The following is a 19,989-nucleotide window of genomic DNA, read 5'->3' as shown; positions in this document are numbered from 1 at the left end:
TGAGACCAGAACTCCAATCCAAGCAGCAGGAAGGTAAAAGTCAAATATTATTTCAAACAAGGGTGAGAAGGGGAGGGAGGGGAAGTCTGAAACCAGGAAAAATGGATTAATCTGTTGCACAAGATAAAGGCACATGTACGCTGAGGGAAAATTGGGGCCGCCCAGTTCTCAGGACACACTGGGTAGAATCATCATGCCCCTGTTGTCTTCAGAAAGTCATAGCTGAAGCAAAGAGTTTGGTATGTTAGTTCAGGAAGACATTAAAAGGCAGAGCATACTTGCTTTTGCAGGAAAGTGAGTATGAATGATTTGTGGAAGGGTGGGAGGAGGGAATTCCTAGACAAAGAATGAGCAATTTAGAGTATTTTTCCCTTAAAGATCATAGTGATCACATCCACTGCATGTGCATGTGCACGCACGCACGCACGCACACACACACACAACACTGACCACTGCCTAGAATCATTAATACAGAAAAGACAGCTGGCTGCTTTTCAACTGAACCCCTATAATAGTTACCAAACACACACACACACACACACACACACACACACACACACACACACACACACACACACACACACACACACACACACACACACACACACACACACACACACACACACACACAAAACTGCCACCTACAGGCTAAATATGAAAACAAATTCTGTTATGTAAGATGGTTCTTTCTGGGAAACATAATCACACAATCACAAAATTTCACAAAGATACATAAGCCAGTATACAGATATCACATACCTGGCCAGCTACCTATCTAGCTAGCTATTTATTTGCTGAACTGGGGCTTGAACTCAGAATCTCAAGCTGGCTAGGTAAGCATTCTACTAGTTTAAGCCCCACTATCAGTCCTAATATTATTTTAAAATGAATATGGTTTCCTTTTGAGACAATAAATTTGGGGATGCATAAACCTTTTATATATGTATGTATGTAATACACCTGTACTCATTCTCAGCTCATGGATAATTGAAAAGTCATGATGCTGTAGGCCAAAAGCAGGCTCATAAAAACACCTACCAAACCTAAGGTTTATTATAAAAACAATAAAACCCAAGAATTTTGAATAAAATGTTTTTAAATACTAACCTTTCAGACCAGAGGTGTTATTACTTTTTCTAGTTTCAAAACAATCCTGTAGCAGTATGGAGGTTCTTTAAAGACTCCACATAGAGCTCCCCTATGACCCAGCAATCCCACTTTTGGACATTTACCCGAACAGTCACAAACAAGGTTATACTAAAGCTACCAACACAACTATGTTTATCACAGCATTATTTACCATAGCTACGATATGGAACCAACCCAGATGCCCCTCAGTAGATGAATGGATCAAAAAAATGTGCTATATATATATATATATATATATATATATATATATATATATATTATATTGGAATTCTATGCCTCCATCAGAAAGAATGGCACTGCCCATTTGTTAGGAAATTGAAAAACTTGGAAAAAAATTATATTAAGTGAAGTAAGGCAGGCCCAAAGAAATACAGGTCCCATAGTTTCCCTTATTTGCAATAACTAGTATAAAAGCTCATGTACATATGACCATATAAGATGGTGCTAAGCAAAATGAACCCCAGGATAGAGACACAAGTGGTTTTATCTTTCTTGCTGTTGTTTTTAATGTACTTATAATGTACCATGTGATTTTGTTTCTTTTGTATGATCTTCCCCCATGGCTAACCCCTGTTTTTACTGTATTTGATTCTGGTGCCCTGCATCTTGTATATACATTTTTCTAATTTGGGGAGGGGAAGGGAAATAACAAAATGCTGAAATAAGGATATAGGTTGACCCATTGTAACAATAAGATGAAAAAGACACTATGTTGAAAATGAACTTTACAACTTCATGGGGGGGGGGGGGAGGGAAGGGGAGGGAGGATAGGGGGATTGGAAGAAGAAAAACAAAGGAGGAGGTAACAATGTTGGATAGGAAATGTACTCATTACCTTACTCATGTAACTATAACTCCTCTGTACAGTATTTTTACAATAAAAATATATAAAAAACAAAGAATAAAACAATCCTGTATGGCAATTACAATTGGCCCCATCTTATAAATGTGGCTGACCTACTCACCAGGAGTCATATAGCTAGGAGGGAACCAATTCTAAATTCAAATTGGAAACTATCTTGATCTTCCACCTGTAACATACAGGCTGTCATAAAAACACACTTGCAGTTAGGGTATTGACTGAAAGATTCCAGTAGATATTTCAGATCTTCTACAAATCTTTAGCTTCCACTTCTCTGACTTTAGCCAATCCTCCATTTTTTGAGATATTTTTCTCCCTACCTAAACACAAACTGCAGTTTATGAAGGTACTTGCTGAACTTTTCACTTAATAACTAATTTGTTCCTGTAATCTCCAATGAAGTTTCAAGGGGAAAAAAAACAAAAAATATAAAATAACACCATAAAAAACACCCACATGTATATAGTACTGTTATTAAAAGTTGTTAAAAAATGATATGATTCTGCCTCTGAAAGCAAATCACATGAGATAGTTGGAATTGAATGGGTATATACAAAATACACTTAAGTAAACACTCAGACAGTCAACACAAAGAGGTCATTGGCGTGCAAATATAAGCTATCTGTTGGGAAGAAGAGGACAAAGTTGACAGCAGATGTCCTACTATATTGACACTGGCTCAGAGGAAAGCTATTACCTATTCAAGGAAAGCTGGCAAAGAAAGAAATTCAGATTGACATGAAAGAAAATCAGAGGGTTTTAAGAAAGACCAAGAGATTCACAGTGCTTCATAAGTACAGTATCTCTACTAACCAAAGAAGTATCTCCCATGTCTAGCTTTTAGACTTGTTCAATATACAAGACAGGAAGAGAGGAAGGAAATGCATCCAGGATATTCAGTGATGCTATGAGAGTAGAAGGGTGGAGCCTTACTACTTGTTGCATTTCCCCATCATGTGCTGGCTCGCCAAGCTCGCTAGAATGCCCTACTTATGTAGTTTTACCTAAGCTGCTTGAATACATGTCTGACTATGGGCTATGTATGCATTCCACAGAGGTAAGCCCAGGAAGACAACAACTATTACTGCCTTTGCCCAAAGCTCTTCTTTGGGCTCCTTTGGAGGATCAGTGCTGGAGAAGAGGATTTAACACAGCAAAGTATTTCAAATGTATGAACTCCTGTCAGAGTCAGCTAGTCCTGCAAAAAAAAAGGATTCTAATGATTTCCTTTCTCCAAGTAGAAACATTACCTCCCAAGAGACTACACTGATTCTGTGAATCAAAAGAAGCTTTTTGTTTCTATTACTTTCCATATAGTGTGGTGGCCCCTCCTGGAAAGCATTCAGGAGAAAATATCGATGTGTCACTTACATCTGTGAGAAATTCCTTAAAAATAAAACAATCTAGAAATGCTGGCAAATCCTTACCATCATGATGCTTTGGCTTAAACAAGTATTTTCCCTGCATGTGTTCATTAATGTCCTTGAGATACTGCATTGTGGATTTACGTATTCAGACTGACTGAACAGAGACATGAGCAAGAATTACAAAGTCACATACCACTACCACAAAGGGCAACTTTTACATTAAATTTAAGAGAAATTTTCATTAAATCCTCTCAAAAAGAAAAAGAGCAGATACTCTTTGAGGGAAAAATGTTCAATCAAGTCAGATAGCCAATATAAACTATCCTTCAAAGTCTAGGTTGGCAAGATTGGTTCTTTCTGAGGCCTATGGAGAAGCTGATCCTTGCCTTTCTCCTAATACTGGAGAGACTGAGGCAATCTGACATTTCCTGGCCTATAGACCATCATTCTGATCTTTGCCTCATGTTCAAGGGCATTCTCCCTATGGACACATCAGACTCAGGTTTTACGATTCCATTCTGATGAGAATACACTCATGGTGAATTAAGACGTGTCATAATGACTGCATTTTAACTTGATTACTTCTATAAAGACCCTAACTCCACATAAAAGACTTTAACAAGTTTCTTTTTTTTTTTTTTTGCCAGTCGTGGGGCTGGAACTCTGGGCCTAGGCAATGTCCCTCAGCTCTTAAGCTCAACACTAGCACTCTACCACTTGAGCCACAGCGCCACTTCCAGCTTTTTCTGTTTATACGGTACTGAGGAATCGAACCCAGGGCCTCATGGATGCAAGGTAAGCACTCAACCACTGAGCCACCTTCCCAGTCCCAACATGAATTTCTTATAACAAATGAATTTCCATAATGTATATCTTCAAGAAAATAAGTCTCCTTTAGAGCAAGTTGCCTAATCAAGCCATGAACATTACAAGCCACAGACATTTACTTAAAGCCATGCCATATTCTTAATGTTGGAGTTCTAAAATTGAATTTCCAAAGGAATCTAAAGGGAAATTCAAAGAACCATCATGTTCATTTGATGGACATGATATCTTGATCTATATGTTTTGGGGTTTGAGATTAAAGAAATAAAAAATATTTTTATGAACTTTATATTGTTGATGTTAGAAGTAATAAAATCTCTTTTGACAAAAAGCCAAGGACATTTGTTCAGAATAGTTCAGGGGTTTTCAGTGGTTCAGCTCTTAACACCTCTACCTGAACCAGTTCTGAAAAAAGATGATGCCAAAGGATACAGTTTCAGAAATTGTGTAGAAGTCAATATGGAAGTATGATAGATGCACAGAGAAAAGGTCTAGTTTTGAGATACAAACTAAAAGGACTTAAGTAGAAAAATTAAAAGTAGATTCTCCAGGCCAGGTACTGATGGCTCATGCCTATAATCCAAGCCAATCAGGAGGCTGAGATCTGAGGATCTTGGTTCAAAGCCAGCCAGGGCAGCAAAGTCCATGAGACTCTTATCTCTAACCACCCAAAAGCCAATAGTAGAGCTATGGCTCAAGTGGTAGAGCAATAGTCTTGAGCATAAAAGCGCACAGCCCAGACCTTAGTTCAGACACCAGGACCAGCACCAAAAAAAAAAGAAAAAAAAGGATTCTTGAAATGTAATCACCAAATTGCTTTAAAATTTTGGGCTGGGTGCCAGTGGCTCACACCTGTAATTCTACCTACTCAGGAGGCTGAGATTTGAGGATCTAGGTTCAAAGCCAACCTGGGCAGAAAAGTCTGTGACTCTTATCTCCAATTAACAACCAGAAAACCAGAAGTGGCATGGTGGTTCAAGTGCTAGAGCACTTGCCTTGAGCTGAAGAGCTCAGGGACAGCACCCAGGCCCAGAATTCAAGCCCCATGACCAAAAAAAAAAAAAGGCAGTTTGTGATTTAGGTTAAAAGGACACGCAGTCTCCAGCAAGTCTAGTGTGCGGAGGAGACACTTGCCATACCCAGGATGTAGAGAAGCACAGAGGCACATCCCAGGAGATTTCAGTTCAAGACCACTTAGGGCTGGGAAAATGGCAACAGTCATCCCAGGGATGGAAGGGTATAAGTACTGGCTTCACAAAATGATGTGGCTTTTTGTAATGAAATAAAGTAAATGACATTAAATGAGTTATCAGGCTGAGACTTAAGAATCTTGGTGCTAAGACTGCTCATCTTGTATAGGCAGCTCAAATAAGCTTAGCACATGAGTTTCATTAAAAGAATTAACCCATTGCCAAGTAAAGTGTCTCAAAGAATTGGAATCTTGTCAAACTAGCTTAACACCATAAAATGGTACAACTTAATGAGAAACGCTATAAATCTTGAGAAATACAACACACAACTCTCTTTCTAAGATTGATTTTCTAAAACTGACTTGATGTCTAGGTAGACCCAGAGAGCAATAAATAAAACACTGTAATTAAAAACTCCTTTTGTTCAATTATTTGAGCAAAAGTTCTCCCAATCCAATTCTTTTTGAACCACTGCAATAATTTTTGTTTTTGTCTTTGTCACTTGTGGGACTTGAACTCTGGGCGTGAACACTGTCCCTCAGCTTTTCAGCTCAAGGCTAGCGCTCTACCACTTGAGCTACAGCACCACGTCTGGTTTTCTGGTGGTTTACTGGAGATAAGAGTTTCACGGACTTTCCTGCCCGGGCTGGCTTTGAACTGTAATCCTAAGGTCTCAGTCTCCTCAGTAGCTAGGATTACAGGCGTGAGCCACTGGCACCCAGCTTGCAATAATTTTTTGGAATTTTAAATAATAAAAATGTCTGATTCAGGGGCTGGGAAGGTGGCTCAGTGGTAGAGTGCTTGCCTTGCATGCATGAGGTCCTGGGTTTGATTCCTCAGCACCACATAAGCAAAAAAGAAAAAAGCTGGAAGTGGTGCTGTAGCTCAAGTGGTAGAGCCCTAGCCTTGAGCTGAAGAGCTGAGGGACAGCACCCAGGCCCAGAGTTCAGGCCCCACGACCGGATCCAAAAAAAAAAAAAAAATGTCTGATTCAATCACACTAAATTGAGACCATTCTCTTTAAAGGCCCACCTCCTGGAGACATAACACATTCTTGAGCATGAAAGGCAGCACAGTGCTCAGTGATGAATCTGAAAGATGGTGTGTGTGTGTGTGTGTGTGTGTGTGTGTGTGTGTGTGGCGGGGGGGGTGTACATACCTTGCAAGATGGTGTGTGTGTGTGTGTGTGTGTGTGTGTGTGTGTGTGTGTGTGTGTGTGTGTGTGTGTGTGTGTGTGTGTGTGTGTGTGTGTGTGTGTGTGTGTGTGTGTGTGTGTGTGTGTGTGTGTGTGTGTGTGTGTGTGTGTGTGTGTGTGTGTGTGTGTGGCGGGGGGGGGGGGGGTGTACATACCTTGCAAATCCACAATGGCCTGAAGCCTAAGGCAAACTGAATACAAGTAGAGTTGGAGAAGGGAGGGAGAAATTGACTTGCTATGACTAGAAGGAAAAGGAAAGAAATCCATATTCTATAATATTTGGTCCTGATAAAATGTAATAGCTACTCACCTGTCTACTGTTTCTACATCAAAGCAAAACCTCTTCTCAATAGATTCAGTTTTCCTCCGTGTGCAAGATTTGAGAGTAACTGATTCATCTTCTCCCTGGTGGGAAAATGCAGACTATCAAGTTGAGGCCAAGAATGTGGAGGCAAAAGCCTCTTACAACTATACTTTGGAAACCCTGTTATAATTAAGAGGAAAATATCCTTAGTGACTGATGGATCATGATGGCACAGCATGTCCATGGGACTTGGCCTGTTGAGTGTGCATGTGTGAGTGTTTGGGCGTGTGAGTGTGACTTGGGATTAGAAGAAGTGCTAAGACTTGAACTCAGGCCCTAAGCACTGTAGCTTAATTTTTTCACTCAAAGTTGCTGCTCTACCACTTGAATCAAAATCCACTTCTGACTTCTTGGTGGTTACTTGAAGAGTCCCACAGACACCTTTTCAGGCTGGCTTTGAACTGTGATCCTAGATCTCAACCTCCTGAGTAGCTAGGATTATAGGCCTGAGCAAACTGGAACCCAGTTTGATACTGTTTTAGTCAGGTTTGATTTGTGGATTTGATAACACAGTCCCCTGCAGAGCTTCGGGAATCATACCACCACTCACAGCTGAAACTGCCCACTGACTTGGTTGATGATTAAAATAGTCTTCCTCCCCCATTAGATTGTGAGTTCCTGAGAACAGAGACTGTGTATGTTTGCTTACTCTAGTGTCTCCTGAAGCTAACCAGATCCCAGATAAAGTAGGTATTCTATAAATATATTTTAATAGCCTTATTGATACATACTATGTGAAAAGCACATGTGTTTAAAGTGTAAAATTTTATAAATTTTGACATATGTATGAACCCATGAAAACTGTAACCACATCTGCCCTAACAAACATTTCTATCATCTTTAAACTTCTCTTATATCCTTTGGTAATCTATTTCTGCCCAACTCAACCTCAAGTGGTCAATGAATCTGGTCTCTGTCAGTATAAATTAGTTCACATCTTCAATTTGATATAAATAAAAACAACACAGTATATGCTGTTTTCTGTTTGACATCTTTTGTTAAAAATAACCTTTCTGTGACTTACCCATATTGTGCACATTAAGAGTCTGTTTCTTTTCATGGCTGAGAAGTTTTCCACTATGTGGAATGTGAAGATTTTTACCTTATAGCACTAATTTAATGCCTAAAAACACCAAAGCAGCTGTCCTGATGTCTTCTCTTTCTGACACTTCAGAATTTGTTAGGGTTTCTGTTTCTCCTGCCTTTGCCAATCATTTTTCTAAGCTAAAGGGGAGAAATCAACAAGCTTGACTGGTATGCTGAAATAATGGAAATAAGACTCCAGAAGATACCTCTAGCCACCCACTGATAACAGAATAGCACATGAAAACTGAAGACCTGTGAAGTAACAGTTTATATTCTCAAGCCTTACATCTATTCCTTTGATAAAAAGAAAAGATTAATTTCTCATATTGAAAACTGTTCTTTCTCCACTTAGTAAGATATATGAATGCAGTAAATAAAAATTGCTTTGGACCAACAAACCAGACGGAAAGTGAACATGGCATCACTCATACAAATGTTCTCATCACTAAACCCAAACCAAGTTGTACCCAACCTTCTAAGAAGGTAGGAAAATGAGAAACAATTGCTAAATTGCCCATACAGGTTCTTTTAACTGGCATGATAATAAAGTTCTCTCTGCCTTCACCATTACAAGAAGAATCTGCAACCAATCAGTAATTTTCCATGACAACATGACAAATAGCATGAAAGGAAGAAGGGAAGGAGAGAGAAAGGATGAATCTGTGCTAAAAAGCTGAAATGAAAGGGATATGAGGTGTTCAGGAAATTGGGGACAATTCTCTTGACCTGGGATGAGAAGGATTCACAAGAAATGAAAATAAAAGCCAGATGGTGCCTGTGGCTCATACCTATAATACTAACTACTCAGGAAGCTGAGATCTGAGGATTATAGTTTGAAGCCACTTGGGCAGAAACATCCAAAAAAAATCTATCTCCAGAAAAAAGCCAGCCTGGAAGTATGAATCAAATGGAAGAGCATCATTCCTAAGTGAAAAAAATCAAATGAGAGTGTAAGGCCCTAAGTTCAAGTCCTGGTACTGGTAAAAAAAAAAAAAAAGATGAGAAAGGAACAAGAAGTAGAGAGAAGCAGGGAAAAAAGTCCTCTGGTCATGGTTCTTGAGTCTTGGAGAAACACATGGGAAGTAAGTATGGCTAGAAGGCCAGAGTAAGAGGCAACATGCAACAAGAAAGAGTTTGAGAGAGGGAAGAGGCCAGGATTCTGAGTCAGCTAAACTGCCAACTGGCAGGTCTCCAGGGACCAAGTAATTGACATCTTCTAGTCTCACATAATGAGGTCACACACGATGATGTCACATACAGCTATTTAGCATTTTATAACCAATTGATACATTTAATACCACATACATATGAAATACAAAAATTACTCTTGGTTGTAGTTCCTAACATAACTTAGAGCTAAGAACAATTATTTTAGTTTTCTTTGGGGCCTCATAAAACCAGTACATAAAAATTAAGAAACTTTTACAGGGAAACATTGGAACTGTTTCTTTATACATATAATCGTGATTAATATTAGCCAAGCAAAATCAAGCATGAAATTTTAAAAGTGAACTCACCCCCTTTCCTCCTGATTTTTGGTCAAACGGAACCATGGTGATCTGTTTGGAATCTCGCTGGTACGTACAATAGTGCTTCACCCAAGAAGTTCCAAAGTGACCTGAAAGGTGACATTACCCATTAAACACCTATACACATCCACTGAATGCTGTGCCTTGTTAACTGCAGACAACATAGCCCACAGCCCATAATATTCATCCACCCTTGCCCTGTTTTAGAAGCAATGTATTCTCCACATCAGCTAGGCTGAAATAGATATCACATCCCACAGGCTGGAAATGGAACCAAACCAAGGTTCCCCCTAGAGACCCAAGAGCACTATTTCCCACTAATGCTATATCCAGTGAATCTTAAAATATAAGGGAAGTGGAGGTTCCCTGGGGAAATTAGTTCATGTTCCCATCATCAATCTCTGTTTGAAGTTTCCGTTCTCTCCCTTGGCAGGAGTGAGATGACTGAGGCAAGAACACAGAAAGGCTCCTTGCCACCATTCCCACCTGGGATGATGACATCACACTTCCTACACAGCTGCTTGCTGACTCTGTGCACAGACCTACTTCTAAACGCCCAGTTTTTACCTTAATATAAATCAAACAGCTATGAAAAGCAGACAAGGAAACTTCAGACAAAGAAGAGATGCACAATGGAAGTAACTATAAATGCCCAGATACAATCTAAGCAGTCTGTCTCTCAAAATTATGCCTTAGAAAAAGGAAGGTGGCATATACTTGAGGTCTAACAGGATCTTTGATTTTACTCAGTGCCTGACCACTTACTTTATTTTGAACATCAAAGTATTATTAGAGGAAATAGGTATAATTAGCCTTAAAGGACCTCAATCAACATTTAGAGATCACAAGCAGAATGGTCCAAGTTTTAAAAAACGTGAGCAGAGAATCAGTGGCCTTTTAATAATTAATAATAATATCGCACAGCTGCAAGCTGCATTTTAATTAGCTTAAAAAGCAAGATGTAAGTATTTACATTGGAGTAGAGAAAACAGTTGAAAATACTAACTACCCAAATGTATTCTGGGTGGTTTTGAGCATCGAGATCTAATGGGTAGCCTACTGAATAATATGTGAATCATAAGTTTACATTGCAGTGGCACTATACAAGGATGGACAGATGGATAACAGATGGTTAGACAGATAAAAAGGGAAAGAGGGAGAAAGGAAGAGCTGTGAGAATACTTCCTTACAGCCCTTGGAACGCCAGCTAGTGAATATGGAGGGAGAGATGTTGCTGGGAAATGGTTTTGCAGCCATGGTAGGAAAGACTCACGCAGGCAAAGATCATCACTGAACACTATGTCTATGGAGGGCAAAGTGTCCAACAAGAAGTAGGGTATTTACATGATCTTAAGATATCTTCCACAGATTTGCTACTCAATTAAAAGGGAAAATAGTGATGATATATTGGAAAAAAATATGTATTAGTAACCAGGTATTAGAGACCATGAGTGAGTGATTTTAAAAAATCTCCCTAGAGGAGCTGCTGGACACCACATGCCTCTCGATTGGCCCCCAGAAAGAACACATAGGTAAGATTAGGATGGAGACATCTAAATCTAAAATCACAGAGAAACATCAGACAAATCTATGTTAAAGAAACTTCGAAAAAAGAACTGGACTGTGTTCTTCAAAAGTGTCAATGTTATAAAAAACAAAGGAAAACTAAGGCACTATTCTAGATTAACAGAGACTAAAGCTAGGCAGCATGAATGTCTACAATAGAGAAAACAAAGTGTTGTGTAAGGACACTACCGGGACAACTGGCAAAAATGAAACAAGATATGTAGTTTAAATACTGTGTAAATAGTAAGTTTCCTGGGTGAAGTTTTTATCCTCTTTAGAAATAATCACTGAAGCTGTGCGCCTGTGGCTCATGCCTATAATCCTAGCTACTCAGGAGGCTGAGATCTAAAGATCATGGTTCTTAGCCAGCCTGGGCAGGAAAGTTCATGAGACTCTTACCTCCAATTAATCACAGAAAAAGCCAGAAGTGGTGCTGTGGCTCAAGTGGCAGAGTGCTAGTCTTGAGCAAAAGGAGCTCAGGGACAGTGCCCAGGCTCAGAGTTCAAGAACAGTACTGAACAAAAAAAAAAAAAAAAGAAGAAGAAGAAGAAAGAAAGAAAAGAAATATTCACTGAATAGCTGGGTACAATGGCACATCCCTGAAATCCCAGCATTCAGAAGGCTGAGATGAAAGGGATTCCAAAGTTCAAGGTTAGTCAGTGCTACATGGTGGGACTGTCTTAGAGAAGGGGAAAATATCCAACTCCTTGAACTACAGGAACACAGATATACAATTCTCCTAATGGTTCAGGAAAAAATGTAAGTGTACATGTGTGCATACACATGTGTGTATATCTCACCAAAAATAAATAAATGAGACAAAATGCTAAAATTTGGGGCATCTAGGCCCATTTTATATAGTTTATCCTTATACCATTCTTGCAACTTTAAGTCTGAAATTATTCAAAAATACTAAGTTCCAAAAACTTAAGTCATAAAAAAGCCGTATCCTAATGAAATGTCCCGTGCTTCTGTGTTAGAGAACCAAATAATGGGCCTAATTACAATCAACATATTAATGTCAAATCATGGAAAGTGTTTGAACAAAATGGTATCAAGTAATGAGTATAAGAAAAGCAATACTGATTTTATACTTGTAGTGAGTAACAGTAATATTATGAGCAGAAAGTGAACTAGATCTTTACATTCCTGAAGATTTGTTTTCAAGATGACCTCAAAACCTTTGCTGAAAGGATCCCCTCATAAGGTAAAATAAGGACCAGACCTGAGTTGATTTCCACTTCAGTTCAATCTGTAAGTATAGGAACATAAAGCCTTTATTACAGCAATAGGTTCAAGCAAATGTGTTACTAATCCCTAAGTATAACAATCACTGAAACAAAATATTCTATTATCTTCCATCAGGAAGCTTTAAGGAGTGAAGTCATTCTTATAAGCCCTGCCTAACAGAAAGACATGAAAAAAATTCAAAACCTGCAGGAAGAGCAATGTACCCTATTAATTAAGCATGATGAAAAAGCTGGGTGTGGTGGTACATGCCTATGTTCCCAATACTAAGGGTGCAGAGGAAGGAGTAATTGACAGTCAGCCTGGGCTACAAAGCAAGACACACACACACACACACACACACACACACACACACACACACACACACACACACACACACACACACACACACACACACACACACACACACACACACACACACACACACACACACACACACACACACACACACACACACACACACACACACACACACACACACACACACACACACACACCCTCCCTATTAGCTAACCCTCTAGGCTTTCAATGACACACACACACACACACACACACGAAAATAGAAAGTGGGACATACTAGGAGAACTATAATTAAGGGGGGAATCCGTTTCTTTCATTCCTAGCACAGCATGAATCAATTAAACCTGGAAGCGGTACCCTAAATCACAAAGATCCACCATAAAGCCTGTCTCTCGGCCTAAGGCATGAACTTGTGAGTCATTATTACCAACTCCATGTAAGCAGCACCTGTCTCATCATCATCAGGGAAATGGGTTTCTTCCTGGCTCTCAAAATGAGCTTTTCCTTGTACTTTTCATAATATTCAGTGTTGGCATGAAAGGAGTTGAAGAAAGGAAGGGTCCAAGCCATGGGAAAGAGGTCCAAGCCATGACTGTTCGCAACATACAAAATCTTGTAGCACAAAAGATCTTTTCAAGGCTGCAATGTTCAGGGCAAGGTGTATACAGCCATTGGAAGAGCAAAAGATGCTGAAGAGTACAGAAGAGTCACTAGGGAAAAAGGAGCAACCACAATGCCTAAGGGAATTCTAGGGTGCAGGGGCAATTCCCAGGCACAAAGCAAATAGAATGGGTCACTCAGAGGTCCATAAGATATTGTGGATATCCTTTTCCCTTTGGAACCTTTACCACAGAATGACTAGCACTCTCCCAGGAAGGCTGAGACTCAGTACAGGAAGCCAGGCACTGCCTAATGCACTCTCCCTCTACTGAGGTCTAAGCATACTGGCCACTGGTAGGCAGAGCACTTACGTTTCTCTTGCACGTACAAGTATCCCTCCATGGTGTAAGGGCTGATGGTCTTGTGCTCCAAGGGGTTCTCCTTCATCTTTTTCATCAGTGATTCCACTTCTGATCTAGTGCCTTCAAAGCGATTTCTTGTCTAGGATAAAAGGAATTTGACTCAAATTGAAGAAATTTCTAATAGTTCTGAAGACCAACCTAATAGTATTATTCAATCTAAATAAAGGACATTCAACTCTCTACAAAGTGGGAAAATATTCCCTTGTAAGTATACTTGGACCTTACAATATTATACCTGAATAACTCAAACTCTCATGGCCAAACATCTAGAGAACTTGTACACAATGCAAATTCCCAAGCCTTACTTATAGTGACCAAGATGATCTTAGGGTCACTTGACTCAGATGGTCCAAGGCCTGCCCATCTTCAGGACTGTACTCACTTCTCCAACTGCAAGAAATGTGGTTCATTGATGGATCATAGGTTCCTCCTCAAAGGGGAGTTGGTGATTTAAAAAAAAAGCTTGGTGTGGTGGTACACTTAGTGGTACACACAGTCACCCCTTCATCCAGGGTAGTCTGTGCCCTAACATCCACCTGGCCCCAAGGATCCCCTCTATGACTCCCACCACTGATGCAGCCCACCTCACACCCTCCCTTTCACAGGGTCCTAGTTGTCAGTATCTCCCAACCCTGCTCCAGTAAACCTCAATTGCATGGCTCTCAATTTCAGAGTCAGCCTCCAGAAGAAGCCAGCCTGAGGGAAAGCGATATTTTGTGAAAACTTTTCTAACACTGCAATGTTCAATTTCTGAGATGACACCAAGAAGCAGGTGAGTCCCAGACTTGTAAAGGCCACACATTCATGCTACAAGAAACACCCAGATCCATTTCCTATACAAGAGCATTCAGAGACAACACAAAGCCCAATGTGGCCAACTCCACAGAGAAGATGGCTTTACCCCAGTAGCTGTTACCAAAATACTCCAAAGCAAGATTCTGAGCACCCAATGGTCCTAAGTTTATAAGAGATGACTAGGGATGAACCACACGGACTGGATTTCCTGCCACCTCTCTGAGAGTTGCACAACAGCACATCCTTTCAGCCAGAGGTTGTGTCCTGCTCCATCCCCTGGACATACACCCTAGGGTCCCAAGTGACCAGGTAGCAGATGCACAGAAGGGAGGTTGGGCTGAGGTTGGCTTTCAACTGCCAAAGGAAATCCTGACTCTGTTACAACAAATTTAAAACATAATCAGCAGCACTTATGAAAACATAAATAGTGCTTTGAAGTGATGGAGAGGATGATGCTCTGAGCCCCAACCACCAACAACTCTAGAAATGCCTGCCCCCAGTGGCCCTCTGAATCCAAGAAGGACTCATCCTTCCCACCTAGCTCCAACCCACACAAGTGAGCTATAAGGCACCCCTACCTGGGTTTTTTTTGCCCTTGACTAGAGAAATGAAGCCTGTCATTACATTTACTCACATTTTGTATGCTGATGGTCAATTGTGTCTTGAAGTCGCCAAAATCCTTGGCCAGTTCATAACCATGGTGATAGAAAGTAAAAAGTCCTTGCAGGAAGGCCAGTAGCTGTGATGATAGAAGAAGCATTATTAGATAGCTGCATCTAAATTTCCAATACTGACTTAAAAGTCTTTAATAGAGTAATAATAATGGCTAACAGGTACTGAATAACATGTCTCACTGGATAATCACAACAAATTATGACCTAAATACAACTGAGACCATCTTTAATATAAGGAAACAGATTCAGAAGGATTAAATAATTTCCCCAAAAACACACAGGAAGTGGCATCAGGATTTGAAACCAGGTCATCTGAGCACCAATATCCACATGCTTACCCAGTAAGCCTCACGACCTTCTAAAATCATTTATTTTCTACAAAATAAAATTCTCATAGGAGATGGGGAGCAAGCATTGGTAGATCCTCTAGTTACAAAAAAACATTAAGTATCTGGGCGTCAGTGGCTCACACCTATAACACTAGCTACTCAGGAGGCTGAGATCTGAAAATCATGGTTTGAAGCCCTTCTATCTAACAGCATTAGAACTCCTGCCCTGACATCAGGAAAGGAATCCCAAGCAAAGCTGTGACTGAAAGCTGTACCGTCTCTGGACCTCAGCAGGAAAATGCTATGACTGCTCCCTTCCATCCTACTCACCTCTAACAGGAAGAATAGGATTTTCTCTGACACCAACACTGAACGTGAAGTTGGCTCTACTTGTTCTAATATCAAATAAAAATATTGTTTTATAAGCAAATGAATCAGGTGTCAATATTAATAGAGCCTACCCGTTTTACTGTAATCTTCATAGATCTAAAATCATGTGTTTATTAGTGACTATGAAAAATGCTGACATCCCAGCCACTGTGAAGAGCACACAACTTCTCTGAGGATGCAAGATGTCAATAGTGGGGAGCTAGCCATGGTAGCAAGCAGTAAGCAGCAGCATGGATGAGCATGGTTACCAGAGAAGTACCAGAGGGTTTTAAACAGTACAACATACCTGCACTTGCAGGTATCTTTCAATCACTTAGTAAGCTACCTGGAGAGCTAATGTAAAGAAATTTCCAGTGTCAAATTAGGATAAGGACTGTAAACTTAAGTGAGTTAGCTGAGACCCTAAATGTAGGATTCTGATATGTTTTCTTTACTTTTTGTTTTGTTTTGTTTTTTGCCGGTCATGGGGCCTGAACTCTGGGTCTGGGCGCTGTCCCTCAGCTCTTCAGCTCAAGGCTAGTGCTCTACCACTGAAGCCACAGCGCCACTTCCGGTTTTTTCTGTTTATGTGGTGCTGAGGAATCGAACTCATGCTTGCAAGGATGCACTCTACCGCTGAGCTACCTTCCCAGTCCCTTTTCTTCACTTTTCGAAGGAAGTTCTTATCTTGGAATACCTCAGCTTCGAGGTGTCAGTGGCTTCAGTGGTTGGGTACAGGGGGAAGATAATGCTAATTTCTACGTTTCCATGGTATTTCATCTACCCACCTCAACTGTGGTCTAGAAATATCAAATGAAAATTCCAGAAGCGAACAGTTCCTAAGTTTTAAATTAAGTCAACACTCAGCAAAAGAACTCAAACACTGATTGGTAGTATGACATCTAGTTCTGTCTCTCTCCATCCTGCCTGGAATTTGAATCATCAATTTGTCTACCAAATCCACGCCATATATAACACCTGCCCATTTAGCCATTTGGGAGTTTGGTAGCCATCTTGGTTATAAGGCTGTTAGTGATAATACAGTGCTTGTGTTCACATAACATTTATGTAGAAACCTAACACATTACAGTGCTATATCAACCCTTCACTTCCTCTCAAGGGTGAGTGCTGTAGAGTGAGATACTCTCAGATAGACCAAATAACCTTTATTATAGTATGTATTCCAGTTGGTCTACTTTATTATAACTATCATTATTGAGCATAGGTTACAAAGTAAACTTCATCAGAGGTATGTGCAGATAGGTGATGTAGATAGGTATGTGTAGATAGCAGATATTTGGTACCTGATGGTTACTCTTAGCAAGGCCCCCTGTTGATGGGGGTACAAGTATAGACGTGGGTGGGTAAGGGTGGGCAAGTACAACTGTATTCTTTCAGTGGAAGGCTAATCTGAGATCAGTGGTTCTCAGAGTATTATTAAGTCCACCCCAGTTCTGAAATGTAAAGATACTCATAATATGTATTTGAACCAGCGTCCATGATATCCTTTGCACAGAACAGTTGGAGCCATTAGATTGCATGGAGGGAGAAGATGAAATAATATCAGTGGTCTTAGTTGATATGTGCTTAGTTGTCTTGTGCTGTGCTAAATGCTTTACCCATATTGTCATTCGATCCTCATAGCATCTCCAAGGGATGGGTACTATCCTTACCTGTCTTTTCAGATGAAGAAATGGAAATATATTCAGATACGACCTTTGTAATAGCAGAACTAGAATGACCTGGCTTTAATCCCTATGGAACAGCTAGCGTTTGATTGTTTACAGGTAGAAAGGAAAGTAGCAGGAAGTCTATTGAACTCTAGTGAACTAAATTGCTTGGTACAGAGTACTTAGTTAAAGGGATCCTCCAGCTTTGTAAGGATCCTCCATGCACATTGACCAAATTTATTTGTTTCTTAGAAAGTAACTTCAAGTACTAGAATAATATTTTCCTCTAGGAAAATACAGTTTGAGTTTTCTAAGGAAGAACAGAAAACTCAGTCTTTTGAGATTAAACCAACTATATGTGTATGTGTAAGTATTATTACCTCTCTGTGTGTGTACACACAAGCACAAATACACTTGCACATGCCAGAAACCTTTATTTCTTGAGATACAAAGCTTCTAGCAATGTGGACGGCAGATAATGACACATTGACTATATGAAGCTGAAACCTTGTTCTAACACTAATTATTTCAAATTGATTCCATCTGTAAAGATCCTATTTCCAAATAAAGCCACATTCTGATATATTCAGAATGTTTGTCAGTCTGGTTTCCTTGGATTCTTCTCAGCAGCTGCTCCAGAAGCCCTGAGCATCACAGCTGCTCAGTGATGGAGACAGAGCTCTCAGCTTCTGCCTCTCGTAACCTTTGCTGTGTTATGTGGTTTCCAGGAAGGAAGAGTCTAAGAGGGCATACAGAGAAGGAGGCATTCTCACCTTCCTAGGGAATAGTGATTACAGCCTAACCTTCTTGCTTTTTCCCACAATTCCTTTCTCATATAATTCAAATGTAGGAGTAACCTAGGAAATACCAGAATGTACATGGTTCTTTCTTTTTTTGGCCCTTTTTATCCCATTCATCTAATCAAAAGAGGTTATAGTAAGCCAAGTCTCATGGTAGATCATGAGAGTGGCACAAAGATTCTGCTGAGCGGACCATGACAGAATATGGGAAAAGTCTGACTTTAAGCCACCCTAGCATGGTTGTGTTTTCAATCCTGACATAATGGAAGTTGCTTAGTTGTATGGAAGACTGATCCTCCATCTTCACCACCTCCTCTGAGTTTGTTGTGAGTCTTACCTCCTCAGTATTTGTGTCTTCCTCTCTTTTCCCACCCTTGTGTCCCACTGCAGTTCCTGTGTCTCCCCCATTGTCTCTTGTGTCCTTTTCTGGGTTTTTCCTACTCAGCCTGACCTGAACCACAGCGAATCTTCTAACTCTTAATTTTCTCCCTCTCCCTTTCCTTCTCCCTCTCCCTCTCCCTCTCTTTCTCTTTCTCTCTCTGTCTCTGTCTCTGATTCTGTCTCTGTCTCTCTCTCACTTGCTCGCTCATTCTCTTACAGAACAGTTTATGACAGTAGTTGCATGCTAAGACTATCCCATAGATAACTGGCATTAGCTACCAGCACTCATGGGCACCAGTGACACCATTATTATGCTCCTGTTAAAGATGAGTTTAGGAGAATCATGAGTTGTGTGGCCTACATAGTCCAGTCAGTACTTCATTTCATTCTTTTGTTGGCTATGCTCTTTATTGCATGGATAATGAACTCTTGGTAGCTGTATTAGTTTGGGAGAGCTGCTGTAAAAAGTATAAACTAGGGTGGCTAAACTCAATACAATTTTAATTTGAGATGTTGGTAGGGCTATGGTTCCTCAATCCTATAAGGCAAGAATCTTTCCTTTCCTCTCCTAGATTCTGGTGATGTTCCCACAGTCTTTGGCATTACTTGGCTTCTAAATGTTCTCACACCATTCTCCATCTTCACACACAAAGGGCTCCTGGAGCAGCTGCTGAGAAGAATCCCAGGAAGCCAGACTGACAAACACTGGGTGTGAGCACAAGATACAGAGCACTGTGTAATCTACAAGATAGCTGAAATGAAGAGACAGGAACACCATTAATCCTTTGATAGCTACTTACAGGTTCCACAAACTCAAACATCTTTCTCTCTTGGACTTCTTGCACCTTGAAGACATATTCCAGGGATACCTCATAGAAGTGCTGCCGGACCAAGTCCACTTGGCTGTCAGCCTACAAACAAGATGAAATATATAAATGAAAAATATATCACTACTCAAAGAGAATACTAAGCAAGCAAGGAAAAAAAATCTATGGAGATAATTTTAAGAACAAATAAAGACACATGATCTGGACATAAGATGATAAAGGTAAGGTGAACACTAACTTTGTGCCAGATACCATGTCCATAGCTATATATACATTATTTTATTTAAACCTCAATATTTTTATGTAACTTCTATTAAAGGAGATATTATCCTTATGTCTAGCTTTCAGGAAGAAAATGAAGCCTGCTTACATTAACCTGACTTAGGTCATGGAGTTGATAAAAGGCAGAGAAAGAATTTCCACTCTGGTATATCTGCCTCC

At 40.1% G+C, this 19,989-nt stretch overlaps 1 protein-coding gene across 4 annotated transcripts in view; it reads right to left on the bottom strand.

Annotated features, from left to right (window-relative positions):
- Arhgap26 (Rho GTPase activating protein 26) overlaps positions 1-19,989 on the bottom strand; it is a 447,402-nt gene that overhangs the window by 294,801 nt on the left and 132,612 nt on the right. For all 4 annotated transcript variants that reach the window (XM_070036290.1, XM_070036291.1, XM_070036292.1 and 1 more), the window contains exons 6-10: positions 19,522-19,632; positions 15,133-15,237; positions 13,653-13,782; positions 9,556-9,656; positions 6,899-6,993 (exon numbers count right to left, since the gene is read on the bottom strand). In XM_070036290.1, the coding sequence (XP_069892391.1) occupies positions 6,899-6,993; positions 9,556-9,656; positions 13,653-13,782; positions 15,133-15,237; positions 19,522-19,632 (542 nt within the window). The remainder of the gene's footprint in view (positions 1-6,898; positions 6,994-9,555; positions 9,657-13,652; positions 13,783-15,132; positions 15,238-19,521; positions 19,633-19,989) is intronic.

Source organism: Dipodomys merriami, unplaced genomic scaffold (genome assembly GCF_024711535.1).
Source record: "Dipodomys merriami isolate MVZ:Mamm:240054 unplaced genomic scaffold, mDipMer1.0.p SCAF_27, whole genome shotgun sequence".
NCBI classification, from domain to species: Eukaryota; Metazoa; Chordata; class Mammalia; order Rodentia; family Heteromyidae; genus Dipodomys; species Dipodomys merriami.
Note: the sequence above shows the minus strand (reverse complement) of the source record. Positions and strands in the feature narration are given on the sequence as shown.